Source organism: Girardinichthys multiradiatus, chromosome 1 (assembly GCF_021462225.1).
Source record: "Girardinichthys multiradiatus isolate DD_20200921_A chromosome 1, DD_fGirMul_XY1, whole genome shotgun sequence".
NCBI lineage: Eukaryota > Metazoa > Chordata > Actinopteri > Cyprinodontiformes > Goodeidae > Girardinichthys > Girardinichthys multiradiatus.
Genome location: NC_061794.1, coordinates 18486376 through 18508848, shown reverse-complemented (window position 1 = coordinate 18508848; position 22473 = coordinate 18486376). Strand labels below are relative to the sequence as shown.

At 42.1% G+C, this 22473-nt stretch overlaps 2 protein-coding genes across 8 annotated transcripts; one reads left to right on the top strand and one right to left on the bottom strand.

Annotated features, from left to right (window-relative positions):
• Nucleotides 1-162: 162 nt before the first annotated feature.
• Nucleotides 163-15014, top strand: arhgef16 (Rho guanine nucleotide exchange factor (GEF) 16). 4 transcript variants are annotated; one of them, XM_047370404.1, is made up of 15 exons: nucleotides 163-340; nucleotides 972-1628; nucleotides 2524-2569; nucleotides 4962-5125; nucleotides 5353-5409; nucleotides 6969-7129; nucleotides 9806-9958; nucleotides 10033-10162; nucleotides 10748-10822; nucleotides 10928-11020; nucleotides 11164-11315; nucleotides 12673-12858; nucleotides 13164-13234; nucleotides 14299-14400; nucleotides 14491-15014. In XM_047370404.1, exons 2-15 carry the CDS (start codon nucleotides 1008-1010, stop codon nucleotides 14628-14630), a joined length of 2151 nt encoding a protein of 716 aa, XP_047226360.1. In that variant the 5' UTR covers nucleotides 163-340; nucleotides 972-1007; the 3' UTR covers nucleotides 14631-15014. The 4 variants fall into 4 exon arrangements, with proteins under 4 accessions (XP_047226360.1, XP_047226342.1, XP_047226351.1 ...); XM_047370386.1 differs by having other exon boundaries at nucleotides 954-1628; XM_047370395.1 differs by having other exon boundaries at nucleotides 327-459; nucleotides 954-1628.
• ybx1 (Y box binding protein 1) lies at nucleotides 15014-19819 on the bottom strand. 4 transcript variants are annotated; one of them, XM_047370553.1, is made up of 8 exons: nucleotides 19549-19819; nucleotides 17288-17351; nucleotides 16991-17024; nucleotides 16824-16913; nucleotides 16394-16732; nucleotides 16036-16121; nucleotides 15471-15757; nucleotides 15014-15368 (listed from the first exon to the last, which is right to left on the bottom strand). In XM_047370553.1, exons 1-7 carry the CDS (start codon nucleotides 19652-19654, stop codon nucleotides 15517-15519), a joined length of 960 nt encoding a protein of 319 aa, XP_047226509.1. In that variant the 5' UTR covers nucleotides 19655-19819; the 3' UTR covers nucleotides 15014-15368; nucleotides 15471-15516. The 4 variants fall into 4 exon arrangements, with proteins under 4 accessions (XP_047226509.1, XP_047226498.1, XP_047226527.1 ...); XM_047370542.1 differs by having other exon boundaries at nucleotides 16021-16121; nucleotides 19549-19818; XM_047370571.1 differs by having other exon boundaries at nucleotides 16457-16732; nucleotides 19549-19818.
• Nucleotides 19820-22473: the final 2654 nt, after the last annotated feature.

Below are 22473 nucleotides of genomic sequence, written 5' to 3'. Positions count from 1 at the left end.
TAATTTGAAGGATTTTTTATTACCATTTCATGTTTTTTAGGAAATGAGTTACAAACTCCTCAAGTTGTTGTGTGTCCTTAAGTTGCTGGACGGCTGTCAAACATGAATATTCATGTACGTAAGTGCTCGAAGTTGCTTCCTGTGGGGCTTGTTTTTAACAAGTCGTTCAGCGGTGACTGGCTGGTGCTCACCTGTAGTGACATAAGCAGAAGACAGTAGAGAAGCGTCTGAGCAGCCCGGCGGAGGAATACAGCCCCATTTCCGCTCAATCGGACGGGAGCACCTCCGCGGAACTTAACCCACCGAATCACAGCTGCAGTTTGAAGCGCACCTCTCTCAGGTAAAGACGTTCTGCTCCTAACTTCTTGTCAGCCCTCACCTACCAACCAAGGGAATGTGAGGCGGACATTTTTTCTAACACAAACTAATCCGTCTGTAAGGCGACGTTGAATTCGTAAAGTAAGTACTGCAAGTTAACAGAAAGGATTTTGGCATGAAGCTATTTGGTTATTTACATTTAAGGGTTTGTGCAGCTTGAACACTGCGCGCAGATCTAATTTCCTGCTGTATGTTTGTGCATGTCTGTGTAAAGCTGTAATAACATGTTAAGAGCTGGGTTGCCTACTTAATAATGGGTTTTAAATCAACTTCTGACTGAGCAGGTTAAGAACATTAATCATAAAGATGGTGAGTTTGTTTTCTTGCAGTTTAACAGATTGAAAGGGGAGGTTTGTGTGTGTGTGCGTGTGTGTGTGTTTTCATGTGAGTGGGAGTGAGCTATGAGTCATGGGTCAAGTCCCTTCATATGACTTTGTAACTCAGATTCGGAGAAAATGTCAGATGGTCTCTGAGAAATTTAAATTGAGTAATGTCACTACCTCTGAGGAGGCATACATAATTCTTGTGCAATTCAAGTTTAATATGTTATAATTTGTTTTGCTTTTCTTCTGAAGTTTTCTCTAATGCTGTAGGTGCTGAAGAACTCAGGAGACGTGCAGGAGGACACCATGTCACACAGCGAGTCAGACAAATGCATGGACAACAAGTCTTCTCAAATGGAGACTCTCTTCTCCACAGACCTTCATATATACGAGCCAGGAGATGAAGATTACCCACCGAAAAGCCCCCTCACACTCCAGTCTGAAACAGCCACCACACAGGAAGACAAAGTGGACAAGGGGGTGATGCCAGTGCGTGTGATTCTGAGCACAGAGAATCCTGCACCACCGAAGACCGAGAGTCAAAAGGTGATTTTGAGGACCGAGAGCCCTGCAGCAAAGAAGCTCGGCATCCACCAGCTGATTCCTAAGAGCTTAGCAGTGGCCAGCAGGCCCAAACAACGCCACCACACCACAGTGGTGACCTTCCCAGTGGGACTGGAAAACTCCAGCAGCGAGAACCGCAGCCATCACCCAACCCAGGTAACAGATGTTTCCCGGGACGATTATGACAGCGATGGAGACGGTTTCGCCTTCAGGAGGAACCGCAGGAACAAGTCATACCGGGCCGCGGTGACCAGCCTGGACATTGAGGCCATGATAGACGGGACAGAGAATAAACCCAATCTGAAACCTGTTGATGAAAACAGAGAAAGCAGTCCCAGTCCTGCTCGCAGTCATGGAGGCAAGGTACACAGTACAAAGGTGGTGGGCACAAGGAAAGTGCTTCTTTTTTACTTTTATTGTTAAGTTCCAGTAAATAATTTCTATACTCTGTCATTTTAGTTTTATCCTAACAAATAAGAATTTGAGGAACTGATCTTCCCGCAGTCTTGATATTTACATGAATACATTTATAGAAACTAAAAACTAATGTGAAATTCCTTTTTGAGGTGACTGAGCTTAGGGGCTTTGATTGTTGTCTTTTAATTGGATTCAGAGAGGCTTAGTATGATGACACTAACTGAACCTCACTCTTCTCATCAGTCACCACCAGCTTCTGATGTTGAATTTTTCACTGCTCACCTCAATCGAGACCCAGGGTTTGTACAGTCTGGAAAAGTCTGGAATTTATACGTTTCCAGATCTGGATTAGTATGGCAAAAATAGGGAATGTGGAATACCCGGGTTTTCCCCATTGTCTAAAAGTCATATACGATATTTTCTCCATCCATAAATGTTTTTTGCAGGGTTTATGTCCAAATCCTGTCCACAGCAGAAATATCTGCCCTAAATTCATGGGGAAATTTTGGATTTCACCTTTAAAATAAAAAAAATTGAGTCAGTTCAGTTGAGTTCAGTTAACCTTAATTGTCCCCAAAGGGCAATTTGCTGTACAGTTACACACAAGAATGGGGTCAATAAAACAAGAATAAAACACTTTCATCAAACACTTCTCATATAAACAAGAGTCCACAAAAGTATGGAAGTTTTACATAGAAAACGTTTGGAAACCCTGGTGATCTATTACCACAATTCTTTTCCATCTTCAAAATCTGTGTTAGGGTAGTTTTCGACGCAGGTCTGTGACCAAAACACACAATTCATCCCTGAAATAAAGCCTGTGCTGTTGTGTCATCTCTAGCGGACCATGGGCAGAAAGAGGAACCAGCGTGGATCATTCAAAGATGGTATGTTCAACTCATGTGTCACTCTGTCTGCTTTGCTAAACTGGGTTACTGGGCTACAAATAGATTGGGAAATAATTGACATTTGACATTTTTTAAAGCTTCATTGCTTGTTGCAGACTTCCTTTATTTGAAAATTCTCGTACTCGTCGTCTTCCGCTTTATCCGGGACCGGGTTGCGGGGGCAGCAGACTCAGCAGAGATGCCCAGACGTCCCTCTCCCCAGACACCTCCTCCAGCTCCTCCGGGGGGAGCCCAAGGCGTTCCCAGGCCAGCTGAGAGACATAGTCCCTCCAGCGTGTCCTGGGCCTTCTCCCGGTGGGACGTGCCTGGAACACCTCCCGAGGAAGGCGTCCAGGAGGCATCCAGTATAGATGCCCGAACCACCTCAACTGGATCTTCTCGATGTGGAGGAGCAGTGGCCCTACTCCGAGCCCCTCCCGGATGGCCGAGCTCCTCACCCTATCTCTAAGGGAGTGCCCGGTCACCCTACGGAGGAAGCTCATTTCAGCCGCTTGTATCCAGGATCTCATTCTTTCGTTCATGACCCAAAGTTCATGGCCATAGGTGAGGGTAAGAACGTAGACCAACCGGTAAATCGAGAGCTTCGCTTTTCGGCTCAGCTCTCTCTTCACCACAACGGACCGGCACAGCAACCCCATTATTGCGGCAGCTTGAGGCAGGAACTCCCCTCCAACCTGAAGAGGACAAGCCACCCTTTTCCGGTTGAGAACCATGGCCTCGGACTTGGAGGAGCTGATCTTCATCCAGCCGCTTCACACTCGGCTGCGAACCACCCCAGTGCATGCTGTAGGTCTTGGCTAGAGGGGGCCAGCAGGACCATGTCATCTGCAAAAAGAAGAGACGAAATCCTCTGGTCCCCAAACCAGACCCCCTCAGGCCCTTGGCTGCGCCTAGAAATCCTGCCATAAAAGTTATGAACAGGACCGGTAACAAAGGGCAGCCCTGCCGGAGTCCAACATGCACCGGGAACAGGTCCTACGTAGTGGCGGCAATGCGAACCAAACTCCTGCTCCGCTTGTACAGAGACCGATGGCCCCTAGTAAAGGGCCCCCGATTCCATATTCCTGGAGCACCACCCACAGGGCATCACAAGGGACACAGTCGAATGCGACCCTCTCATCCACTGGGGTAAACCCCAACACGAGATGGCTGAACTGGGGGGTGACAAGCAAACCCACCCCAGCCCGCCGCCTCTCCCCGTGGGCCACTCCAGAGTAGAAGAGAGTCCAGCCCCTCTCGAGGAGATGGGTTCCAGAGCCCACACTGTGCGTGGAGGCGAGCCCGACTATTTCTAGTCGATATCTCTCGACCTTCCGCACAAGCTCAGGCTCCTTCCCCCCCAGCGAGGGGACATTCCACGTCCCTAGAGCCAACCTAAGCATCCGGGGATCGCGCCGCCGAGGTCTCCACCTTCATCCGCCGCCCACTCCTCTTTGCACCGGTCCCTCACGGTTCCCCCTGCAGGTGGTGGGCCCACTGGGGGATGGTCCCACGAGGAGCAACCCAGCCACCAGGCGCTCTCCGACGAGTCCCAACCCCAGGCCTGGCTCCAGGGTGGGACCCCGGCTCCACCGTACCGGGCGACGTCACGTGCCTCGATTTTGTAGTCGTCATGAGGGGTTCTTGAACCGCTCTTTGTCTGACCCGTCACCTAGAGCCTGTTTGCCGTGGGAGACCCTACCAGGGGCATTTAAGCCCCAGACAACATAGCCTCTAGGATTATTCGAGCACTCAAACCCCTCCACCACGTTAAGGTGGCGGTTCAAGGAGGGGTATTTGAAAATTGTTCATTGTAATCCGAATTTGATGTGTGGATTAAATGGTTCCAAAGTCACATCTTTGAAAAAGCTCAAGGCAGCAAAAGGGAAGAAAAAATGAAAAACATTCCCAGTGAATGTCCCCAGCATGACAAACATCTTTTGAGTCCTGAGGGGTGAACACTTGTCCTTTCTTTTCAGATTCTTCCATTTCTTTACTAATTTTAATGTTCTTCTTTTTGAGATGTCGATATAGTTATTGGGTTAGCTGCTCCAAACTGACCTACACAGCTCTTCAGTTATGCTTAGGGCTTTTAAACTGATTCTTTTTTTTTTACATTGTACAAGTAGGAAAACTGAATTGCATTGTAATATTTTGCATGAGTAAAATTATTTGGTTTAATAATTTTAAAGTATGGTCAGTTTCTTAAAGACCAGTAGGATTATTATAATGACAAATTTCAAATTAGATTTCCACAATTTATTCCTCTGTGATTATGACTCCTAATATATTAACCTGATTTTAACACTCATGACCGTATTTTGAAGTCCTTTACAGAGAGTCTATACTAGAAAATTCATGGTTGTTTTGTTGATATCCATGCACTCCCCAGCGACACCGTGCCTGTACCAGGAGATCCGAGAGCGCGGGCTGCACTCCACCAACCAGGACGAGCTGCTCGAGGACTTTGTGGTAGTGGAGCCTCCTGCACAGGACCAGGGCATTGTGATGAAGAGCTACAAACAAGCTCACCTTACCTGGAGCCAGTTACCTCAGGTGAACTTTCCTATCAAGTCAAGACTACAAACTCTGATAGGGGCTTGATTTACCAATATTGTTCTTTTTATCAGTGTTTTTATATTTTGCAGAAATGCAAGATTTTTGTTTTTGATGTCAGACTATTGAAACAATATATGTTTACTAGTATTAAAAACCCTATTATTTGAAGTCTCTAGACAAACAAGCTGGAGTTTAGCTGTGGTTTCTGTTTATGTCTTGCAAAGGTGAAGGAGTCTGGTATTCTGTCCACAATCACACCTCAGGAGAGAAAGAGACAAGAGGTAAGTGCATGTATAGGCATGTTCAAGCCGAAAACGTCCTGCACACAATGGATGAGTTTATGCTTTCCATATTTTCTAGTGCTCAAGGCTCCAAAATGGACATTTTATAGTTTTCTCTAAAGCATTTTAATTAAAAGTTGTAGATTTTTTTGTTCAGATGAAAAACATTAGTGAAATAAATAGCCATAGTATCATATTTTATATTCTGTTTAAACTCACATAGGCACGGGACAGCTACCAGCATCGAAGTATATAATTTGAGGAAAATTTACTTTTTAAAGACGTTTTATGGAGATGTTAGAGAAAGTGTCGGAATGAAAAGAGCTTTTTTTTTTTAGCAATATAGAGCATTGAGAAATGCAGCTCTGACCCTGCCCCATATGTAGCTGAGCACTGGTGTTTAGCTGGCTGAAAGAAGCCTAATACACTTTTTCCTCACAAGAAAGACAAAGTTAGCTGGTTGGGAATATTTTCAGTCACGAAAAGCACATATGTTACAAATGTTTGTTTTACATTTTTGTTTGAATATCATTTAATGGTTGTGATTTTTACTGAAGTTATCAAACTCCTGATCGCCTGTGCCTGGACTCCAGCATCACTCCAGCAGCGGTGGTGCTGAGCTTTTGTTTAGATAAAAAATTATACTGGCTAACATAAACTCTGGATCCAAAAATAAAATCCAAAACAGTAACAATCATTCATTTTCTTTTTTTAAAGCATAAATATGTATTCTGTTGTATTCGTGTACAATCATTTGTGATGCTCAGATTTATTTTAAGACCAAAAAAAATAGATTAAAACTGTTATCTTGCATCTGCTGGTGCCGTCTGCCTGCAGCAAATTCAAACTTATTGTCATGGTTCCCCAGAAGTGCACAGAAACAGAAACTGACATTCAGGTAATGCCTGTAACATTTTCTGTCTTTGGATTTTTCCTGGCAATGTTTCCACCCCAGCAGTCCAAGATGTCAATATCAAGGTCCACATTGTGTGATCTGCTGCTGCTGAATAAAGCCACACCCTGCCTGTGTAATGGGTCTTTTACAGCTTTGTGAACAGGTGCTTGGTTTGCTGTTTGGAACCTTTAGTCGTCTCATCTGTCCTGTTTTTGTGGTGAAGAAATGTACTCAAAAATGGACAAAGTGCAGTCACTGTAACTTCCAAACGTTTTGGAGCATTCTGCTGATGTTTGGACCTAATTAAAATGAACAGGTTCGCGTTTATGCCCTTTTGTCCTCTAGAAGCCACCTCACCATTACAAGTAGAAATGTTGACCAAGGTGTGTTATGACCATGTGATTGCTCTCACAACAGCCTACATGAGCCAGTCTGCCCTGCAACTGTGTAGCAGCTCGACACTGTTTTGTCAGGACCTGAAACTTCCAAATGTAGAAAATAATGTTGCTTTCCTTTGGGTGATGAAATGGGAAGCTGTGAAATTTACATAGAGAGAAAACAAAAAGACTTTAAAGTTGAAATCAAAGATTTAATGCAACATATGTTTGGTTTAACAACACTTCCCATGTAAGTTGACTGATGCGTATGTGTGGTTGTTTTACAGGCCATTTTTGAAATTATCACCTCAGAGCACTCCTACCTGCACAGCCTTGGCATCCTGGTACGTCACTTCAAGAACAGCGTAGAGTTGAGGAAAACGATGACGACCACTGAGCACCACCACCTCTTCTCCAACATCTCTGTCATCCACACAGTTAGCCAACGGTTAGCACAACAAACCCCCTAACATTTGTCACATCTAGCTGGTATGGGTATTGCATTTTGTACAATATTTTAAACCTAATCAAGCCATTGAGAGTTTGCAGCAACTGTGAGTCTTTTACATTTCTGTGGATAAATTATGGCCCACTATACACAGCCACGTTGGAGGGCTATCCAGCCTCAGCAGCTGGGGATGGTGGGATTTTAACACCAGAATTTGACTTGGACAATCTAAACCTTCATGTTTTTTCTGAGCTGTTCCAAGGCGGACTTGCTGGTGTGCTTCAGATATTGTCCTGCAGCATAACCCAAGATTACTTGACTTTGAATTCATAAACTGGTGGTGGGACATTCTCCTTAAGGATTTTCTGCTAGCAGAAAAAAGCAGAGTTTATGGCTCTGTCAATTATGGCACGTTGTCTGGTTCCTGAAGCAGCAGAGCAGCCCCGTTCCATCACACTACTACCACCATGTTTGACTGTCGGTCTGATGTGCTTTTCAGAAAATCTGTGTTAGTTTTATGCCAGATATAACGGTAAGCACACATTCCAGACGCATAGATATGTTATGCTTTTTTAGACCTTTAAAACCTGCTTCATGTTGTTGGACAGGTTCTATTGAATGATTTCTTGATTCTACACCAATCAGGTCTGGGTGTGGCTAGGGAAACTGAACTGAAAATGGGGCTAATCACAGGAAATTCATTAAATCATTACTTGAAAATAGCCTTTCTGAAACCTTTAAATGTGGCAGCGAGGGGGCAAATACTTTTTTGTCACAGGATATTTGAAAATAAGTTGAAACGGTGGTCAGTTTTAGGTGTTGACCAGGGTTTTGAAAATGCTATTAGTAAGTGACACACAGAACAATACATACAGTGACTATTATAGTATGATGTATAGTGATTTTTATGTTCCCACACAAGAATTATTTTACCAGGTGAAAAAAATTATGGATTTGAAGTTTCAGGCAAAATATTTGCCCTTAGTATGTCTTTAGTATCCTGTAGGCCCCATTAACTTGTTAAAACATGCTGACCAAACTGGTTCTACTGCTCTAAGCGGTATTCCTGAGCTTTGAAATGATAATGTTTGTTGCTTTCTACTTCAGTTTAAATGAAAGTAGAAAACATTACAGTGAGTGAAAGAAGAAGTGGCTTTTCTCTTGTTTAAGCCTCAAAGAGTAATGTGACACCAGAGGACAGAATACCTTAGAAACATCTGTGGGGTTAATCAGAGAAACTTACAGCTTCTGTATGTGAAACTGTCACATAGATGGGTGCGTGGGTGGGGTTGTTTTTTCTCAGCGTCATTTTACACGTTTTTGTTTAAATGGGCAAGACTGGGAGTCGTTTCTTTTCTTGGAAAGCCGTTTACTGAATTTTTAGCAGAATGTGATTATGTGAACCGTTTAGTGTATCCCAACCGTTGTCAGGTGTAATCCTATCCTTTGGAAGAATATTTGTTGAAAGGTTTCTAGTTGCTAGCTATTTCTTCATACTCATGTATGTTATATTAAACAAAACAATACCTTGTGAAATTATTAATCCCCCTTGAACTTTTTTTTACAGTTTATGACAGTTCAGTCACAAACATCAGTGTATTTTATTTGGTATTTATGTGATAAACAAAAAGTAGTGCATAATTGTACAAAGGAAGAAAAATGATACATGGTTTTATATATTTTACAAAAAACAAATCTGAAAAGTGTGGTGTTCATATTTGTTCAGCCTACCCGAGTCAGTAGTTCATAGGACCATATCTTGCCATAATAAAACCCTCCAGTCTTTTGGAACAAGCACTCTACTGCTTTTCACATCTAGAGACTGAAAACGTTTGCCCATTCTTCTTTGTTAAACAGCTCTAGCTCAGTCAGACTGGGTGGAAAGCACCCATGAACATCCGTTTTCAGGCTTGCCTCTGATTCCCAAATAGATTTATGTCTAAACTTTGAAATGACATGAAAATGTTTCACTCTAAACCAATCCATTATAGTTTTAGCTATACGTTTAGGCTCATTGTTCTGCTGGAAGGAGAACGTCCACCCCAGTCTCAAGTCCTCTAACCGATTTACTTCCAGGGTTGCCCTTTGTTGAGCTTCATCCTTCTTCCCTTAAACTCTGCTCTTCCTGCCTGTCCCTTGCAAAGAAAAACCACGCAGCATGATCCTTTCAGCATGTTTTAAAGTGGGAATGGTGTGTTCAGGGTGATGTGCAGTGTTAGTTATCCACCACACATCACATTTTACATGTAGGCCAAAAAGTTAAAATGTAGTCTGACCAAAGCACCTTCTTCCACCTGCTTCCTGTGTCCCCTCATGGTTTATAGCAAACTGCAAACTTTCTTGCCACTCTTCCTTACTCCTGTGCAGTGCACAACTAAAATGTTTCCCATTGAAAGATTCTCCCACCTGAGCTGTCGATCATTGCAACTTTTCAGTGGACATCTTACTGCTTGTCTGATTAATGCCTTACCTGTTAGTTCAGGAAGACACTGGTAAATACACTGTAGACTCAGCACACAGTAAGTCTCCTAATGACCCACTCAGACCCTCAAATCTAGATCTAGAAGTGACCCAGGAGAGTAAGAATAAACCTGATGTGTCTTCTGCTCTCGTGATTTCTCAGTTGGAGAACTTAATTGTACCTCGGTATTAACCTGCCACTCTCACGATTTTCAGTTTTTTTCAGGACCTTGAAAAACGTCACAATGAGCAACTGGTGATCCGGGACATCAGCGACATTGTTCAGAACCACGCTGCACACCACTTCGACCCCTATATCGTCTACTGCTCCAATGAGACCTTTCAGCAAAGGACGCTTCAGAAACTGCTGTGAGTGGCAGAGCGATCTAGAACACGTTCATACGTACAGATGAGCTGAACCTTATTCTGTTTTTGTGTTGCAGGAATAATAACTCTGCGTTCAAAGAGACCCTGAAAGAAATTGAGACAAGTAGTGAATGTGGAGGCCTGCCCATGCTCTCGTTCCTTATCCTGCCCATGCAGCGTGTGACCAGACTACCACTTCTGCTTGACGTCAGTTTAATCTTTACTTTTGTCATATATAATGCTCCAAAACAAGATGTATTGTGCTCTTTTTGTCCATTATTAATAAATGTAAACACAAAGAATGGGAAAAATGTGTGTTAAATTTAGATGATAAAACTAAATATAGACACCAATTGTTTTTGTGAAGTAATGGGCAACAGGTTTATATAACAAGTGTAGATTGTGAAGATTCGGGCACACTTGGTAGTCAAAGTAGCCAAATAGAGTATAATTGTCTTCAAAAACAAAATAAAGGGAAAGGTAAGCATTTGTTGGCTGTTTTAATGAACAGAACATTTTGCTTTTATTTCTGTCTTTTATCACTGAAGAAAATTCGCTCACCTCAGCATGAGAAATGCTTCGAGTGGCTGACGTGTCTAGGAATCTTGGCCCAGTTTTCCAATTATTTCAGTCAATAGTTTATTAAAACCATGAGGCCAGATTGCACTGATTAGCACTGAATTTTTTTTTTGTTTATCTTTGTCTGACAAAAAATTGTTTCATGATCTGAAGCAATGTACATGTCCTCTGCATTTATTTATTTTCTTCCATTGTGTGTTTGTTTATCCTCAGACAATCTGTCAGAAAACTCAGGCACAGACTGCGGAGTACTTTGCTGCTGTTTGGTCGCTGAAAGCTATGAGCAAGGTATGCTGAGGATGACTTGGATTGATCTAAAGAAACACTGTGTGCACACGTTTATGATTGACAGGATGTTAACAACTGTTTTTGCTACAATTATCATGTCAACAGCTGGTCACTGAATGCAACGATGGAGCAAGGCGGATGGAAAGAACAGAGCAGATGTACACCATCCAAAAACAGATGGATTTTGGAAAAATAAAAGTAGGAGGTTCTTCTTTACTCAGATATCACTGACTGATTAGCTTGGTAGTTATAAGTTAAAATGAACTCAATAGATTTAATCAGATCCATCCATCATTCATTCGAAAAACTCTGTTGTGTTTCCTATCATCTTGTCTTCACAGCCATTTCCCTTGGTGTCAGCATCCAGATGGGTGAAGAAGCGTGGTGAGCTGGCCGTCTCCAGCGAAGAGCTCAGCATATGGAGGGCTTTCGCCAACAGGAGCTACTACCTGTTTCTGTTCAATGACGTGCTGATCGTTACCAAAAAGAAGTCGTGAGTGGCATTCATGACAAACTAACACCTGTAATATTCTCAGGATACATTTGACAAAGTGTTGATACATTTCAGTACCCAGATTTTAAATAAAACCCAAGTATTTGTAGAATTCTATGTAAATAGTTTATAGTCCAGCTATGTGTGATCAATTCTCTGTATAAATGCATTTATTGTTGACAGGACAATGGCAAAAAGAAAGCAATTGTCACAAACCATATAGAGGGCGCAGTAAACATGTGAAAAGGTGCGCCGGTCTGATGAGAGCAAAAGTCACCTACATGCAGAGTTCTAAACCATCCCTACTCTGACGTGGGGTGGTGGCAGCATCATGCTGTGGGTATTTTTCATCAGCACGCACAGGGTTAGGAAACTTCAGAGTTCATGTGAGAACTTCCCAGCTAAATACCGAGCAACACTGTAAGAACTTCATGGGAATATTTTAGATCAAAACATATTATTGTGTTAGAATGGCCCAGTCAAAGTAAATTGAGAATTTTGCTATTAACAGAAGCTGTCCATCCATTCTGACTGAGCTTGATCTATTAAGAAAAAAACAAATTGGCAAAGATTTCTGTCTGAATGTGCAAGGTTGGTAGAGACATATATCAAAAACCAGCAGGGTTACAAATGTACAACACACTTTTACTTGTTTATATGTAAAAAAAAAATTTATTTAATCCATTGTTTTCCTTCCATTTCATCATTTAGCATAATAATGTTGGCCTAAAACATAAAATCACAATATAACACAGAGATTTGAGTTTGTAACATGACAAAATGTAAAAAGGTTCAAGTTGTATAAACACTTGTGAGCTCGGCATTCCTACATATGGATTTATGAAAAATACACAATTCTAGGGGTGTATTTTAGAAATGGATTTTTATGATAACAGCAAAGAGTGTGGAACCTGTGTGGTCCAATTGGGCTAACTAAAGGTTACATATTACAAGCCATAGTTATTCATAAATGTTCCGGTTGTGTCTTGGTCCCCCTGCCTCCTAAACAGATCCAGCTGCTCCCAGAGAACATAAGGAAAGAGGAGAGTAAAGGGACAGGGAAAGGAGTGTGTGCATACTTCAGATTTTTCATTCTTCCATCCAGCTTGTCAGCTCGACTGACTTCAGCTGTCTGTTTTGAATTAAGGAGAGAGCAAACAATGTGAGCTCAGAGAAAGGAATTGTCGACAACACTGCAGTCATTATAATGGCTTTAAGTCAGCACTGTGACCCCGTGTTCATGAGGAAATATGTTCTTGTCTGTGTTTTTCAGCAGAGCCAGGAAAATGTGGCTTGTATATGATCTCTGAAACCACATATCTTCTGACAATGAACCGTTTTGTTTTTGTACATCCAGTGAGGAGAGCTTCGTGGTGTTGGACTACGCCACTCTGGATAACGTACAGGTTGAGTTTGCAGAAGATGCAGAAGTACGAACATCTTCGCCCAGCAAAAGCAGCTCCCACTACCTTTCCTTTAAACTGCGGATGAGCAAGAACAGTGAGGGCAAATCAGAGCAGATCTCCCTGGTGGCTGACTCCAGGTACTGCAGCCTCCGTGATTTGTACAAGTCCTGTTAATAAACCTTTTACGGTGAAGATCCATCTAAAATTATGGCCATCTTTTTATCTAAAAACGATTATCCACAGAACTATATTGTGAATCTCTGAAAAATGTTACTAATACCGACTGAATAATTCTTAATCTTTGTTCACTTTTATTTCTTAGAAACTGCATATTTTGTCTTTGGCTCCCTCTGTTGGCAAAAATTGTAGTTCAAGATGTTCTAACAGCTGTGGCCCCTTAATGAGAAACACTTCATTGTTATTCCTGTGCTCTTTTGCCAAGGGTGGACCGGGCACGATGGATAATCGCTCTTAATGAGCAGAAGCAGGTCGGGGTCTTCGCTTCCACAGATGGTAAGACCGAATGGTTTGATCACAGAAGGGAATTTGAATAAGTGAATGAGCTTCCCAAGGAATCCATGTAGTTTCAGCAGCAGACGATGAGTCTGATGTTTCATATGCACATTTTAAGACCCTTAAATCCTAAACAGATGGGTAACACACTTTGCTTTGTGGAAGAAAAAGTTGCATTCATTCATGTGGACAGTTTTAAGAAATTTTTTATAAAAATGGCTAATAGGTGATTAGAGTTCTACCAATCTTTATCTTTTTATTTAAACACTCATTTTAACTTGATGCTTTGGTCATTTAAAAGCTCGGCTTATTATGGTTGTTACAGTAAAGCATTTCATTTTATCAGTGAAAAGTCCTCCATAAAGTTACTTATTAACTATTATATGAGACCAAAAGCGAAACAAAATTAAAAAATGACTGAATCAGTCATGGGTCAGATTGTGTACAAGACAGCACTATATGAAAGTATATTAACCGAAGGTTGAGTGAAAGAAAAAAAAGGTGGAACTTGAAGAGGATTATGAGCAAAGCCCATTCAAGAGTTTGGGGGAAATTCACAAGTCATTAACTGCGGTGGGAGTCATTGCCCTCATCTCCACGATACACACGTAACCAGGACAAAGGTTACAACTATCCCATTCCTTGCGTTAAGCTGCTCCAGAACTACACATTTCAGAAGTGTCTCACCTGGGCTGAGAGGAAGGGACTGGTCTGATCTGCTTATCATAGGAAAGTCCGTTTTGGAAATCAAGGTCCCAGAAAGTTCAGTGTGAAGTTTCCAATCACTAATTTAGATGTTTCTGTATTAAAAATGACGTTTTTGGTATTATTTAAAAGTCTAATTTTCTCACTTAATTTCTGTTATCAGCTGTACATCATAATCATCTAAATAAACACTTTAGGTGTATCACCATTTGCTGCAAATTGTTCCAAGTTGCACTTGAAAAATGTTTTTTAGGATGCACCTGCTAAATTGCTAACGCACTTTTTTTACCATCTATCCGCCTTGTAAGCCATTCACTTTATGACAGCTGACATTTCAGGTAAATGGGAATGTGTTTCAGGTTTGCCACAGTACGAAGTCACCAAAACCTACATGCCTAAAGAGCCGGATGAACTTGGCCTGCGACAGGCTGAGCTTGTTATTGTTCTCCAAAAGGAAGAAGGTGAGGCATGCTGTGCACCGTCAGTTTCATTTTTAACATTGTCTTCTGTTTGTGGTGTCGGGGATTAATAGAAACGTTTGCTTTTCCTAGAATGGTGCTACGGGGAGAGAATGCGGGACGGAGAGAAGGGCTGGTTTCCAGCAAACTGCACCACGGAGATCACCAATCCCACCGCCATGGAGAACAATGTACAACAAATGAAGCGTTTGCGCAAAGAGACCAATGTTTGAACGATGTGGCCAGTTTGCCAACAGAACCTGCAGGTGAAATAAACACCGTTGAAGACTAATACACACCGCACTGAGGAGTTACGCTGAGCCCTGGAAGTCCATTTTTACAGACTGAGTCTTTTACGCACATAGGATAATGTGCAAATGTCCTCACAGGATGGGGGGGGGGGGGGGGTCTACTGCTCCATATTCATGACATTTCTCCAGAGTGCCAAATATTGTGTAGTTTGAGTAGAATGGAGTGAAGAAACGGCCCCGGTCACTTTACTCAGAGCTCATAAAATAAGAGTCACTCAAATTCAAACATCTACTTTATGATGTAAAAGAAAAATCTGACAACGGCCATAGCCTGTATACTTGAGAAAAATAAAGACTTAAAACGGTTTTCCTGGTTTCTGAAGATTTATTTGAGCTTGCATTTTGTTAAAATGTCTGAATACATAAAAAGTTATTTAAAAATGTCAAACTGACCAGATATCAAATTTCAATTTTTTGTCTTTAAAAACCATTTGGTGTAAAAACTTAGGACAGATTTAGAAAAACATTTGTTGTTTCCCCAAAATGTTTTGTAGCTGTCACAAAAAAATAATGGGAAAAGAAAACACAAGTCTGCATAGATTCTGCAGGCAATCAGTGGTAATCTGGTCAAATGCATGGTGCAAGCTTGTGACGGTCTTAGAGTCAAATCTTTATTGCTCAGATCTTGTTTGATGTTTCTTCTTGTTGACAAACGAAAAACTGTAAAACAAGAACAGGAGGCAGAATCTCAGTCCACTGAAGGCTGCGCAGACATCAAACATCATTTACAAATCTGTCGAACCCATCAGGCCCCAAACTTACCCGGACGATGGTACAAGATGGTAGGTGCCGGTGTGCAGGTTGTTTCCTACTCAGCCCCACCCTGCTGGGCCTCGGGAGCGGACGTTTTCTCTGCAGATGGGTCACCTCCTGTCTTGGCCTCTTTGTTTTCCGGGCCAGGTTTGCCACCAGTCTGTTGGCGTCTGCGGCGGTAGTTGTAGTTACGACGGTAGCGCCGCTGGCGGGGCTGCTGATTCTGTCCACCTTCGCCGCCCTGATTCTCCTTGTCCTCCTCGCCGTCCTGCACCGGTCTGGGACGGGATGGACCCCTAGATTGAACAGGCACAGAACAACGTTGGGGAACGATAAAGTAGAAAAGAAACAAAAACCGCACCAGTTGCAACGACAACATGCAGGCCAGCACAGCAGCAAATTGTGATGAACTCTGAATGTTTCTAGTGCCACATGCAATCGTCTTAACCGCTTACAAGACTGGAAATTTAATTGGCGCAATAAGACTTCAAACCAGCACATGCAAACCGTTGCTATCCTGACACTACTGCCCCCCTGCCAATGAAGCCAACATGCAAACCTTGTTGGTCTGAACCTTGGTCGGAAGCCTCTGTAATAGTTCTGCCTCACTGGTTTGTTACCCTGGTCTGGACCTACCGGGGCTTCGTCACCCTCACCTCCCTGAGAGCACAAAGAAAAAGCAAAACAAAGTTTAGTTATCAGAGGTGAACATACTTAATTTGGAATGAAAATGTGTGACTTCATGTCTTATCACTTTTGCTGAAATGTGGGGCCTGTTTGAGAACATCTATGACCCCCGATACACCAAGATTTGCTGATCACAACCACGTGAATGTTAGAGAGGAGAGGGCGTAACAAAAATCAGGTGTTCAGACTTAAGTTATAGATCAACTGGGTGCCTGCTTCAGGAGAGTAGCCCTCTGACGGCGTACCTCAGTCATCTCTCCGCGTGGTGCGTTGGTGTACGGGGGCCGACGGCCGTAGCGTCTACGTACAAAGTATGGCGGGTAGCGCCGTCTGCCAGGGTAACCTGGTCTGCGCTGCTGTGGCTGCGAGTCTCCCTCGGGGGCGATGTCTCCCCCCTCTCTGCTCTTGTCACGTCCTCCGCTTCCAGACTCGCCTTCGTCGCTCTGGTAGTTCTCTGGGTAGTCTCCGCCGCGGGGAGGGCCCCTCCTTCGTGGATAGCGCCGATAGCGGTTCCTGTCTGCGGCGTACTTGCTTCCCTGGACTGCGACGCCTCCTGGGCCAGTGACATTAGCTGCCTCTGCTCCCTGTGAACAAGAGGAATATATTTAGTCAGTGAAGCGATGGTTTTCGTCTAAAAGCAGCTTTAACAAAACTAAAAGCCTAAGAAACGCTCACCTTCTCTCCCTCGACTACATCAAACTCCACAGTTTCTCCATCTCCAACACTGCGGAGATATTTCCTCGGGTTGTTCTTCTTAATGGCCGTCTGAAAATATAAAGTGTTTGGATGAGAACTTTTATAAACTGCAAATGTTAAAAACAGGTAAGGATAAAGAAACTTACCTGGTGTACAAATACATCCTCCTTTGTATCATTCCTAAACAAAAGAACAAAACATACAAATTAGCATTGTCCTGCTGAGCCACACAATGCAATGTCTGTAAACAGACTTAAACTAAGCCAGCAAGGATTAATGTAGTACTGTCGGTGGCAACCGTATGGACACAAGCAGAAAACATAATCTGGTCAGCTCTGTGAGCAAAGCAAAACTCTAATAGGATTGGGAACTATCTTTCAGCCACTCGCACGCATTATATCAGAAGTCTCTTGCAAGGAAGGATGGGGGCGGCTCCTGCTTACCTGTTGATGAAACCATATCCATTCCTGACGTTGAACCATTTGACTGTACCCAAGACTTTTGTTGCTGCAATGAAATGAAATGAAAATAAACTTGATTATTAAACCATTTAAGCTTCTTCTACCACAGTTAAAATATATCTGCTACTTAACGAGTGTCATTAAAACATTCAGATAACTGGTAACTGATTAACGGGACAGATGAACAGATGATAAAAATCTAACCAAGGCCACGCATTATGCGAAAGTTATTTTTAATCTCCCAACTGTCGCTCTTATTATAGATCTAGAAGCTTAGGAATACCCTGCACCAGCTGCTCTGGGTGTGGGGAATGAGCCAAAGTTTGTAGAGAGACTGCTGCATGGAGTAGATTAAAGATTTGCTATTATACACATTTAAGTTACAGGCTGCGTCGAGAAGCATGTCATGGTTTAGGGGTGATGGAGAAATATTACTAATAACCGTAATCGTTAACTGTGTTCCGTTGAGCAAGAAGCAGGACATCTACTTTCACTTCTGATCTCTAACAGGAAACATTTCGGCTACCCAGATCATTACCCATACAACGGACGTTTGCCTGATGAAAATCCAACTTGTAAGGATCAGAGTTACTTCATCAGAGATAGAATTTCCGCCTACTCTGCCCATTGCTGACTGGGCAGATCCCCTGCAAATGTCCTTAGTTGAGACTAATCCGTCGATTTCTAATCTATGAGGAAATCATATATGGAACATATTCACTGTATTTGCACTCCATGAAGTCTCGCATAAACATATTCAAAATGGCTCCTAGACTTTTTCTATTGAGCTAAATACATAAATCATATTTTTCCAATCGTTTGCTTACGTTAAAAATTAAAGTGCGGGTGCACACATTAATAAACTAACATTTATTTCTCTTCTGATCCATGCGACTTAAATGATCTCATTTTAATCTAATATTTTATATTTTAGCAGTGAATGTCAAGATGGAGTTGATATTTTATTCGCACACTGTTATTGTTATTTCGTTTCCAAACTATCGTCACTTAGCTAATACACCCGTCTTGGTGAACCTGATCTAAACACATACCAGGACGTAAGCGCTCACACGTGGTACAACCGTACCCGGATGTATTAGCATAGCAATGTAGCTGAGAAAGGCTCTGAGCCATGTGGCTGGAGCTGAGCCAGCAAAACAGAAACTAATATAACTATTTTTGTTTGGACGTTTTGGTTTTTTCCATCCAAGGTGTAACAAAAAAAGCGAGCCGATAATTTACTCGGGCTTGAACGAATACCACCAAATGGCGAAATAAGTGAAAACCCACGGCGGACATTTTAGGGGGCCTGTAAAGCCTTGTAGTTAGCTGCTGTTAGCCCGCTAGGCTACGATAGCCTCTTTAGCTCGAGTAATGAAGTATGTAGGCCAGTCATAACCCAGAAATTCACCCTAAAATGACTTGACCGTTGACATGAATATTTATAGGCGTTAGAAAACCCTTACTCCGGCCAGCTGGACGGGACAAATGTTTGTGTTCTGAATATTTTCAATATACTTCAAAGTAACACCAGCAGGCTCTTTTTGGGTGAACAAAGGGATAGTTAGGCAGCTAACGTTCCTAGCCTGTGTAGTTGATATGAAATAAAACCGGTTAGGTTCTTCCCCTGTAATGATCTGCAACCGTTCAAGATCGACCTTACGGCGGTTAAGACGCACAACCGAATGTATCCAATGTGTGTCGAAGTACATATAAACAGTTTGGTTTTGATAACGGCTGTAAACGTCTCTTAACGTCCGCCCATGTGACGGCCGACTGGATAGAAGGATCTCTCAAGCGGACATCTGACGCATGGAGGCCGACGATTGTACGGAACAGATCCTCATACTAAAGCGATGAGTCTTGGACAACTGACACAGTCCTCTGGAAAATAATGTAACAGATATGTTAAACGCATAATTCACGAAAGAATATGGCAGATATTCAAAAGAGATAAAGCTACTGCAATATAATTCCAAATTCCCGACAACGATCAGACCAACGTTTACTAGATACGAAGACATAGCTGAAGAGAAATTACAAAGGCCAATTTAATTCCAACATCCTACAGAATAAAATACCAGAACAGGTTTAAGAACTGAAGTCCTCTTAGTTTTTTTATGTTATGACCCATTAATGTTTCGTTTAACGGCCGCCAGTAGTGGTGACAGCGGGGGATCGCTCCACGGTAACAGAAACCACGTTAGCAGCCTAGTTAGCTCAACTAGCTTCGGTAGTCTTACCGATGACCTTCTTATCCCCCGCGGAAGCTGCGGCTGTCGGGCTGGATGGGCTCTCCGCATCCGCAGCAGGCTGCGAAGGTTGTTGTGTCTCGGCCTCGCTGCTCATGCTTACTACTCGTTGGTAATGGCTTCTGCCGGCGGCGGCTCTCTGCTATTTTTCCCGGTGCTAGATGGTAACCTGGGCCGGCGGTGGTGGGGGCTTACTGCCTTCGGGCTCTCAGCTTTCCTCTTTCCGCTCCCGTTGCCGATCGAACTGGGCAGAACGCGCATCTGTGCAGGGGAATGTTCCCGTCGAGGTCCCGCCCAACTATTCCTCTGATTGGCTGGAATGTGTGACGACCAATAAAATATATTTTTAATTGGGTAGTGCAACTGTCATTAAAGGGTTTTCTAAAGTGAGATTGTACCTGAAATGTTCAACGATCCCTACATATAAAAATCAGTTAATTGTGGCAGTTTATAAAGTGTCTACTAGGTAAAGCCAAGCATGGCTGTTTATAGGTTTTATAATAATTGCCCAAACTCTCAAACCCATGGGTTTAAATTCAGCTGCCACATTTGTAAAAAGTACAAAATAAAAGATTGTATGCACAAGTAAGGAGAGAAAAACACCTGTGTGAAAGATTATGTACCTCTTTTCATGAATCCCAGGATTTCTCATCTTACAAAGAGCCTATTAAATCAACAGCTACGCAGGATATTGAAGCACCAAACCACATTACAGCCAGAATAGAATTAGTAAGATTTGCAGTTTTCCCATACTATTTCCACTTTTGGATGATGAATTGAGCAGCGGTCCAGGAGATGTTCAAAACATTGAATATTATTTTGTTACTCAACTGTGCTTTAAACTTCTCCACCACTTTGTCCCTGATCTGTATGGTCTGTTCCTGGTCTTCATGATACTGTCTGATCACTAATGTTCTCTAACAATCCTTTGAGGCCTTAACAGAACTAGCTGTATTTATACTAGATTAAATTACTCCCATTTTGACTCATTTCAAATTAAAGGACTTCTAGAAGATATTGGTACCTCTAGATTATATTTTAGGATATCAGAGTAAAATGGACAGAGTACTAATGTATGGAGACTTTTCCGATTTCTTCGTAAAGAATTTTAAAATCCTCACCAATTGAATATCTTACATACGTCTGCTATTTTGTGTAGGTCTGTCACATAAAATACATTGAGGTCTGTGCTTGTCACATGAAAAAATTAGCAAAACTTCAAAGAATTGTGAATACTTTTGCAAGACGCTGAAGCCAGATTTATTTGTGAGCATAGACATGTTATTAAAAGACTGTGTTTGCCCAAGATTTTGAATTTTTACATTTAGTTCACAGAACATATGCAGTTCCTTATAAAATAAGATTTGTAATCTTTATCCTCCAAGACTGAATTTCAAATCCTGCTTTTTTTGTTGGACTTTTTTATGTGTCCGAAGTAACGATGTGTTTGACACGAATGAGGTTTGTAATACATTAAGGTATTACAAAGCTAAACAAAAGCTGAAATGAAGACTGTGTTGATAGAATGACATTAATTTTCCACTCAAAACAGTCAGTATAATTGATGAAAAGCGGTCATCTTGTGTGTAAGAAAACTTTCCTTCCTATACCCCATCAACACACACACACACACACACACACACACATTGTCATGCTAATTAAAGCTCCACTGGCACCGCTTACAAGCACAGGACGATGTGTGAAACCCTCGCTGTTAACTGCAGAGCTCTGCTCTCCCACACACAAAGATGAGGCTCAGAAAGCCTCCCCATGGAGAAAACCTCTTTCCAAAAAAAAAAAAGACAACCCCCTTCCTGCCTCCATAAGAAGAGAGTCTCCATCTGAAAGGATTCTTTTATGCCAAGAGAATGATGTTCAATGGGAAGATGGGGGAGGGGGTCTAGAAGGTTGGATTTGGCTGGGATAAAACGGGTAGCCACAAATTCAGGAAAGGATTGCTTGGCACTGGAGAGTGTGCCCTAATTTGCTCCATGGATAAGGTTGACATTAATCCCACATTTCCTCACAGTACAACTTTACACCTCTGTACGTTTCCATGCAGAAACATATCACTCCAAGACTGAGATCGAGTTAGCAATCCAGGTTTTTATATTCAGATGAAATGGAAAAGTAAAAGAGAAATTGGTTGGTTATACTTTAGCAAAACGTTTTCAACTTCACTTATTCATCAAACTATGTTTTATTTTACTCTTGCCTCAAGCAAGAATTTTCCTACTTTGTTTTCAGTGTACATTAATGATATCTTGCAAACTGTTAGTAGAGGTGCTGTACTTTTATACGCAGATTACGCTGTTTTGTATGACTTTGGCCCATCCTCTGAAACCGTTTGTCAATCTCTAAAACAATGCTTCTTGGGTATTCAGAACGCCTTTGCGAATCTGGAGCTATCTTTGAATGCTAAGAAAACTAAAGTCCTATGGTTTAACTGTAAAAAAAAATCTTATTCTCTCTCATTTGGATTTTACCACCAAAGATGGAACCATTCTAGAGCAGGTTACAGATAATATAGGTAACTGGGAATCTGGTTAGATAGCTCATTGTCCTTTTGTCATCACATCACCATGCTGTAATCTAAGGTCAAAGCAAAAACTTCGTTTTCTGTACAGAAACCGCTCTTCTTTTACATCCTTGGCTAAAAGAGTCATTGTTGAAATGTGTATTCTTCCCTTGTTTGATTATGGGGACATAATCTATTGCCACACTTGCAAAGTAAGTCTCCAAAAACTGGATACAATTTATCATTCTCCCATTTGATTAATCACCAATGCCCCGTATAAAACACACCAGGTTAATTGGCCTTCATTATAGTCTCGTCATAATATCCACTGGCTACTGTTCATTTATAAAACACTTCTGGGTCTTTCACCTTCTTACTTAAATCAGTAACTGCAACAC

Bases quoted from the DNA above. Each gene is read 5' to 3' on its own strand.
- arhgef16 (XM_047370404.1), top strand. From the start codon at position 1,008: ATGTCACACAGCGAGTCAGACAAATGCATGGACAACAAGTCTTCTCAA. The intron at 5,410-6,968 runs GTAAGTGCATGT...GTTGTTTTACAG, and splicing joins AGGAGAGAAAGAGACAAGAG to GCCATTTTTGAAATTATCAC. The intron at 10,823-10,927 runs GTATGCTGAGGA...TCATGTCAACAG, and splicing joins CGCTGAAAGCTATGAGCAAG to CTGGTCACTGAATGCAACGA.
- ybx1 (XM_047370542.1), bottom strand. From the start codon at position 19,654: ATGAGCAGCGAGGCCGAGACACAACAACCTTCGCAGCCTGCTGCGGAT. The intron at 17,352-19,548 runs GTAAGACTACCG...ATTTCATTGCAG, and splicing joins GGGGGATAAGAAGGTCATCG to CAACAAAAGTCTTGGGTACA. The intron at 16,733-16,823 runs GTGAGCGTTTCT...TCTTGTTCACAG, and splicing joins ATGTAGTCGAGGGAGAGAAG to GGAGCAGAGGCAGCTAATGT.